Consider the following 8,867-nt stretch of genomic DNA (forward strand, 5'->3'; position numbering starts at 1 on the left):
ATAAACACAGTCAGAGGTTTATAATTAGAGTGCAGGTGTACTATTTTTACTGAGGTCCTCCAGAGCCGTCTGATTATCAGTGTAATCTCATTACCTAGGACAAACTGACTTCAGTACCTGATCTTGGCCACTTGGGGCGATAGTGAATCAGTAATTAGGCTCTAAACAAAACTGATAACCAGAATCGATTAAACGAAACATTGCAGTGGATAGCAAGATTGATGGGAAGCACTGAGAATCAATCCATCCATCATCCATCTATCTATCCATCTATCTGTCTGTCTGTCTATATCTGTCTATCTGTCATATATATGTTTTTTTTTCTGATTTTATCTTTCAGTATCTATACCCATTAAATTGTATTTTCTGCATGGTATTATATCATTTACAGTTTGTATATGATGAAAAATTGAGTGAATGTGTAGATTTTAGGAAGCTGTTTAATGTGTCAGGAGAATATAAAATGTAAAAGAGTTGCAAAAGGTTGTAGCAGTGCTAAACTCTGTTCTCTAATCCAGAGATCTTTTGATTTTACAGCCCAAACAGGAAAATTACCAGTACAGCATTTGGTCGGTAAGTCTCTCATCTCTGTTACGTTCACAAGATCTGTAGAATATAACATTACAAAGTGCTGCATACCCATTGCCTGGTAACTGGTTAGAGAGAAGAATCGATGTCCTGATTCTCTGTTTCTCTGTGTGTTTCACAGTCAGCTCTTCCATCACAGTAACTTCAGCAGCAGTCAGGGCAGCACAGAGGATCTCTTCAGAGACAGCATCGACTCCTGTGATATTGACATCACTGAGAAGGTCTTGGAAGCATAATGAAGTTGAATTGAAGACCACATTTATTGTTGAATTACTTAATGCATAATAAACTGATAAAAATCAAATAATGTTTCAGAAAAACTTGTGAAGGCCATTATAATGCTGTTTATTGTGTACTCGGTAACACTTTAATTTAAGGTGACAAAGTTACACATTACTACATGTACTTACTGTAGTAACCCTTTATAACCAAACCCTAACCGTAACTCTATAGTAAGTACATGTAGTTAATTAATATTACTCAGTACTTATATGAGTAAGTACAATGTAACTACGTCACCTTAAAATAAAGTGTAATCACAAACTCTTCTTTATTGCAGGTGAGTTATTTGGAAAAGAAGATAACAGAGCTGGAGAACGACAGCCTGGCTAACGGAGATCTGAAATCCAAACTTAAACAGGAAAACACACAACTAGTCCACAGGTAAAGATGACGGAGATCTGACTATTAGATACAGATATGATATGTTATAAAGAGCATACAGATTTTTGAATTGTGGGATCATTAAGACATTTTTAAAGATATTAATACTTTTATTCAGCTAGGATGCATTAAATTGGTCAATTTAAATCAGTAAAGATTTATAATGGAACAAAAGATTTCTGTTTCTAATAAATTCTTTTGAACTTTCTATATTAATCAAAGAATCTGAAATATTAAGCAGCACAACTGTTTTCAACATTGATAATAATAAGAAATAGTTCTTGAGCATCAAATCATCATATTAGACTGATTTCTGAAGGATCACGTGACACTGAAGACTGGACAATAATGCAGACAGTTTAGTTTTGACATCACAAGAATAAATCACATTTTAAAATATTGTCAAATAGAAAACAGTTATTTTAAATTGTAATAATATTTCACAATATTACTGTTTTTACTGTATTTTTAACCAAGTAAAATGCAGCTTTGGTGAGCATAAGAGACTTATGTAGTATATGTTTTCTAATGTTTTTATGTGTTTATTGGTACATGTTTACCCATCAGGGTACATGAGCTGGAGGAGCAGATCAAAGATCAGGAGACGCGTGCAGAGCAATGCCTAGAGGAGGAGCTGAAGAGACACAGAGAGGCCTACAGTAAGATGGAGAGAGACAAGAGCACTGACATTGAACTGCTTAGTAACAGGTACCTGAAGTCTCAGATAAGAAACCTCACAAAACACATATGTGAAGCATGTGGGGTTTTCAAGACCTTATATCACAGAAACACTATTCAGCAGGGGAGTGTATGGCATACTACTTTATAATGGATGATTCCTCCCTATAGGGTCCAGCAGCTAGAAGAGGAAAACGCAGAGATGAAAGTGAATGTGTGCAGACTCAAGTCTCAGACTGAGAAACTAGACCAGGTCAGAGATGCATCAAAACTCAAGCTAAAACTCCCTTCGCCATCACAACCACATGACCCACATGGTACATCAGCTCATCAAGTTACGTGTCACATGATTAATTTAACAATTAAAAGACAGCACTTTCTTGCTCTCCAACACACGTTCACACACCCATTTTCACACTTGTCACTTCTGACCTCACTGAAGCATCTTTTGACACATTTCAGCAGGCAGTGAAATCCCTGGAGCTTGTCAGTGTTAACAGCACACTCTTTCGTGCTGCTTGCATTTGCCAGTGTTATGAGTGTGAAAGCTGCTGACTGCATGACATTAGCAGCCCCGTATTTAGACTCGGAGACTGTGAGGCTTTGATCTCTGAGATGGAATGAAACATTGTGGAGCAACTGCACGGCTTGATACTGTAGCCTTTCCATAAAGCTTTAAAACTAGGCCACTGTCTGATATAGCTAAAATATTAAAGGTCCTCTTGTTAGACTGAATCTGAAAAATGCAGTTTTTAGCGGAAGAAGCTACATTTATGATAAAATTGTCGTCAGATTTTATTTCTGGTTTGAAATGCATTAAAATGTGATCTTGATAGAGTTTTCGTTTTCCCCATTCAAGTTATACTTGTATGCCTATTGCCTACCTAGAAAACAGCTGCATGGGACCCAAAATGGCCGCCAAGTTCACTTAAAAATTAAACTTCTGTCATAATTTACTTACCCTCAAGTTGTTTCAAACCTGTATGAATTTCTTTCTTCTGCTGAACACAAAATAAGATATTTTGAAGAATGTCAGTAACCAGACAGTTGATTTACCCCACTGACTTCCATAGTAGGAAAAAAAATACTATGAAAGTCAATGGGGTACATCAACTGTTTGGAATTTTCATTATCAAGTTAACTATTCCTTTAAATGGATTTTTTTACTCAACTATGTCAAGTCAAATTTATTTGTATAGCTTTTTTCACAATGCAGATTGTTTCACACAGTCATGCCTTAATGCTTTTAACATCGAACAGACTTAGGGGCTGGGTGACACGGCAATATACGGTATAACAATGGTATAAATGATCCTCTGGATTGAGATGTAGCTATATTGCATTTATTATTTTGTTTAGAAGATATATCAGTGTCACAGTAATTAGACAGAATTACTATATCCAAATGACTAATTTCATGGTAAAATGTTGTATATAATTGTACTGTATGTATATTTGTGCACAGGAGAAGCAGCGTATGACTGATAAACTGGAAGACACAAGCCTGCGTTTGAAGGATGAGATGGATCTGTACAGGAAAATGATGGATAAGCTTTGGCAGAACAGACATGAGTTTCAGAAGGAGCGAGAGGCCATGCAAGAGGTAGCTTAGCGCATGTCTTTTTGCAGATTACAACTGTACACATACATAAGCTTAAAAATACAGACCTCTCACACAATCCACATGTGCATGTAGCTGATTGAGGACCTGCGGCGCGAACTGGAGCACCTGCAACTCTTTAAACTGGAGACTGAGAAGCCCGGCCGTGGCCGTAGCGCTGCTGGGCTGTCGGAGTACAATGCCAAGACTCGAGAGATTGAACTGGAGCACGAAGCAAAACGGCTTAAGCAGGTACAGTGGAAAGATATGGCCGTGCTTATTGTGCTGTCTGTGATATGTTATCTTACAGTATCATTGCTGATCAAACAGGTGCATGATTGTTTTTATGATACACAGTATAGTGTACTGATTCTGTGTATACTATACATCAACTGTCAAGCTCCAAAAAACACATCACAAAAGTGGCTTATGCAATATAAAGAAATTTAAGTCAGTATTCATTGAAAATTGTCAGATTTTAATGAGAATTGTTATAAATACTATACATCAGAGGTTCTCAACCATTTTGACTCCAAGGCCTGCTACTGTCCGAGACAATATCCAAGACAATGTTTTTTATTTATTTAAAGAAAATAAAAGGGGCAATAGGAAGTAAATTCCATAATTTCAGTTGATTAAGAACTGAATTGTATTTCAGGGTTCACACTTTATATGTCCTGTGAATTTACATGTTTCCAGTCATTTGTGATTAAGGGAAAATATTTTTTTTAATTAGTTTTATTCGCATTTATAGCAATTTCAGCACAACAAAATATTTTATAGCCTGAAATTCATTATAGAAATTTACATGACTTTTCAGGTATAAAGTCTTAAGATTAAAAAAAATCATATTTTTAAAATTTCCTCATATACAGTAAGTAGGTTTCCCAAGGCTGTGGTAACCCTGGTTCTTAAATAAAAATGCCAGTTGTTGAAAGAACGTATTAAAATAAGAACTGATTTGAGCTTATTTTGAAACTTGGAAGTGTGCTGAGGTACCCTAGTGAGAACCACTGCTGTATATTACATAGGCATAATGTATGCATATGTACCTCCTGGAATTTAGTATGAATTGCACACTGATGCATTTTCAACTTCTAACAGGAGAACCATAAACTCAGAGACCAGAACGATGATCTCAATGGACAGATTCTCAGCCTCAGCCTATATGAGGCCAAAAACCTGTTTGCTTGTCACACCAAGGCCCAGTCACTGGCAGCGGAGATAGACAACGCCTCCAGAGATGAGGTGAGAAGCACAGAATACAGAACCTCACAAACTAGAAATGACTGCTCCCGTTAAGTGATAGGATATTAGTCCCATTCTCAAAAATGTTTCTTTTATGCAATTACGTGTTAGTAGAGTTATTTTATATTCAATTAAATTATACGTTTGTTTTTCAACCAGCTTTTAATAGTTACAATGTGGGTATTATATGTAAATTGCATTTAATTCATTTTCATTTAACTGCGCATATGCAAGTGTCCAAAAAATTACATTAATGTAGCATTTCACACATAATCATTTATGTTAATGAAATCTCATTAAGTAAATACTAAGTAATAAATAAAAACTTGTACTCTTTTTAAAAAGATGCTACAGTATACAACTTTTTCACAAGGGACCTGCACCCAGGTCTATTGAGCTGTGTTCACTATCGCCTCCTATATCCTCATTCACTATTCCCTATGTTACTCCACTAATATAGTCCCCTTGAAGGAGTGAATGAAAAAGAGTGAGCAAATTCGGAGTCTGAGTGCTCCGGAAGGGCTGCCGCTTTTGCATAGTTTGAGCTTGCCATTTAATAACTATTTGAAGCTTAGCAAGCTGGCAGCTCCAGTAATATTGAAGATATTTATCTTGAACTCATGGAACTCATTGTTATGGAAACTAGCATGTATAAACCTTAATTAAACAATTGATTAATCAATTAAAAAGGAATTTATACTTGTATGAGATTATGCTGTAGCCACATCGGACCAGCGGTTTTTGGCGACATCTTCTGGTCAGATGTGGGAATTCATTCGGCACGACTCTAACAGGGCATTATGGGTATTCTCTAGCCATTGAGTGTACATCAGTTGTACACTCGTTGCGGTGCATTATGGGATTAAATGAGTGCACTCGATTACATCCACTATGGTTTCGGGCACCACTACAAATGGCTGTCCCCTCAAATAGTCCCCTATTTAAGGGTATAGGGGGGCGATTTTGGACACAGCCCTGGTTTATTTGTGCTTCAGAAGACCTTTATTAACCCCTGCAGAGCCGTTTCGAGCACTTTAATCATGAATAGATGGGCTTTAATGTACTTCCAAAGTCAAACAGCCATTAGCCATTCACTCTCATTATCAAGCTTGGAAGAGCCAGGACATTTTTTTTATATAACGTCTGAAAGAAGAATGTCATATACACCTAGGATGGCTTCAGGGTGAGTAAATCATGGGCTAATTTTCATTTTTGGGTGAACTATCCCTTTAAGTGTTTATATGATTTATTGACGCTTTGCATTCACACTTAGAACATTAGCAGATGTTTTTAACTAGAGGAACCTACAAAATGTCCTTCAGCTTTACATGAAAGACTGCCATAGTCATTTGGTCAATCTCTCTATCCTTCCAGCTGGTTGAAGCTTTGAAAGAACAAGAGGAGATCAACTACCGTTTAAGGCAGTACATGGACAAGATCATCCTGGCTATCCTCGACCACAACCCCTCCATTTTAGAGATCAAGCAGTAGGGATCTGAGCTGAGAGCAGGTAGAGGACTCAAACTTGGTAGAGAGCTCCCCCTTCAGGCCGGGGGTTTGAAATGCACCTTTGCCCCCTTACACCAAGTCATCATGTATTACAGAGCAAATTGCTTTAAAAAAAAAAATCGTGTCTCTCATGTGCTCTGCCTCACACACACAAGTTACAGTTCCCATTTCCATGCTATGAGTTTAGGCTGTAAAAATGACACAAACAAGTGATGAAACTGGAATATAGAGTAGAAGTGTACTTTTCACTCTCAGTTATATATACACACTACCTCTGAGTATGTACAACTCAGTGTTGTATTCTAAACATGAACAAAACAAGTAGAATTATGATAAATATCACATGATCACACCATATAGGAGGGCTGTACATGCATCCTATGGCATGTGGGGTTTATTATTATTATTATTATTATTATTTGAACATTTTAATCAGCCCTCTAGATCTTCTCTATAAAGTACTGTTTGCCTATGAATTTTAACAATCCAGCGCTGAATCAATGGACAGAGCAATAGAAAGCCATGACTGTTTAATAACAATAATCTGCAGAAAAGGGAACTTCCTTTGAATGTTCTCTGCCTACATACATTGTGGTCTGCTGTGAAAATAATAAAATCATGTCAGTCCATTCTAAGATCAAATACACTGCTGTTAATGGCTGATGCTTTCAGTTCTGGAATAATCATACAGCTTGTAACGGGACTGTGCTGACCATCCTTTGACTGTAGTAGAGAAGCACAAGTGAACGGTATAAGTACTAATGACGCAGTTGTACAATATAGTATATACGTGTAGAAAGAAAAATCTATAGAAAATGTGAAAAAGAAAGGTTTATTTTTCTTAGAAGTCTGTTTGAATGAAATGATGGTCTGTTGAAGTTTCAAGGAAGAGGTGGATATAGTACATAATGAGTGAGAAGTAAATGATTATGATATAATAAAATCAATTATAATATAATTGATTATGATATAAAAAACATAGTTTTGCCAAGAAAACAAAAAAAAGCCCCACAAAATTATGGCCATAATACAGTGTAGTTAAAATATTAATATCATGGTAAATGTCTCTTAGAACAATTTATGGTCTAAATATAAAATATATGCAAAATCAAATATATGTACACTACCGTTCAAAGTTTTGGGATCAGTAATTTTTTTTAATGGAACTAAATCGAAATCTAGATGCATTAAATTGATCAAAAGTGACAGTTAAGACATTTATAATGTTACAAAAGATTTCCTTTTTTAAACAAATGCTGTTCTTTTGACCTTTCATCAAACAATACTGCAAAGCAGCATGACATTGATAATGAGATTTCTGAAGGATCATGTGACACTGAAGACTGGAGTGATGATGCAGAAGAATACATTACATTTAAAAATCTCTTAAAACTGAAAACTATAATATTTCATAATATTACTGTTTTTATTGTATTTCTGATCAAAGAAATGGTGAGCATAAGTCTTCTTTCAAAAACATTAAAAAAAAATCTTACTGACCCCATTATTTTACTGTTTTGTCTTGATCACATGACAGTAATATATTGATCATGTACATGAGTGAAGCTGCACATGTGATAAAAGTGCTTGAACTGTACATCCCATGAATGGATCACCATGCCACTCACAGTATTCTGTATTCCCATATTCCCATTTTACAGATTTAGCTAGTCAAATGCTATGTGAATCACTGTATTTTAAAGGAGCCAATACTGCTACATGCTCGATTGTCACAAACTAGTTTTGCTTTGTTGCACAAATTGTACTGAATCTGTTTCTTTGCATGGTCTTAATCTCTTTTTGTTTGTGCCCTTTATTTGGAATGTAACAATTAATGTTTCGGTTGTTTCAATAACTATTAATCTGATCAGTTATAGAGGAGCTTTGATATCTTTCTGTTCTACTTGTTCTGTAGCATTTTTTCACTCATTGTAAATGTTGTACAGAGAATAGTTAATATTTGTATTGATGTGCCACTCATTAACCTTAATGAATAAAAGAAAGGCTGTCTTTTATACAGTTTTATGACAAAATGGCAAGTTAGATGTGCGACCAAGTAATGTATAAATCATTTGCAACTGTTGAAAAGAAGTGACATCACACCTTACTTATATCCTTACGTCACACCTTACTGATGTCACACAGACAAAACTCGTTCTTCGTTATCAAGCTAAAGAAAGGAAATTTGATTTCTTCTGAAGAAACACCCATATTAAAACCATAATGTTTCATAGAATTTCCATTTAACACTTGAATGACCAAACCCTGACCCATTCCCAGCAACAGTGTCATTTTTGCACATTTTGAAGAGTCGTGCTGTGTCCGTGTCCACTGTTACAGGTTAGAAGTAACACAGTTTGACATTTGTCTGTGGGTCATGGTTTACGCAACCTTTTTGGTGTTTACGCCTTTTTTGTTGTTATAGAAAAGATAGACCTTTCTTTTGTCCAGTGTGTGGGTATATAACTAGATTTACTATTACTCATATATATTTACACAAGTAGGAAAGGACAAATGAAAAAAAGCTTTCAGAAAATTAAATAATAGTTTAAAGGCCTCAAGACTTATGACGAATTTGAAA

The 8,867-nt window shown here is 35.7% G+C and overlaps 1 protein-coding gene across 1 annotated transcript in view; it reads left to right on the forward strand.

Annotated features, from left to right (window-relative positions):
* The window catches only part of rab11fip4a (RAB11 family interacting protein 4 (class II) a), a 44,679-nt gene extending 37,599 nt beyond the window's left edge, over positions 1 to 7,080 (forward strand). Inside the window, exons 7-15 of the mRNA XM_081378288.1 lie at positions 538 to 573; positions 710 to 809; positions 1,148 to 1,251; positions 1,819 to 1,959; positions 2,101 to 2,182; positions 3,395 to 3,532; positions 3,626 to 3,781; positions 4,634 to 4,777; positions 6,152 to 7,080. Coding sequence (XP_081234414.1) covers positions 538 to 573; positions 710 to 809; positions 1,148 to 1,251; positions 1,819 to 1,959; positions 2,101 to 2,182; positions 3,395 to 3,532; positions 3,626 to 3,781; positions 4,634 to 4,777; positions 6,152 to 6,268 — 1,018 coding nt within the window. The 3' untranslated portion in view covers positions 6,269 to 7,080. The remainder of the gene's footprint in view (positions 1 to 537; positions 574 to 709; positions 810 to 1,147; positions 1,252 to 1,818; positions 1,960 to 2,100; positions 2,183 to 3,394; positions 3,533 to 3,625; positions 3,782 to 4,633; positions 4,778 to 6,151) is intronic.
* Positions 7,081 to 8,867: the final 1,787 nt, after the last annotated feature.

The sequence above is a fragment of the Scardinius erythrophthalmus genome, assembly GCF_964197995.2.
Source record: "Scardinius erythrophthalmus genome assembly, chromosome: 1".
NCBI classification, from domain to species: Eukaryota; Metazoa; Chordata; class Actinopteri; order Cypriniformes; family Leuciscidae; genus Scardinius; species Scardinius erythrophthalmus.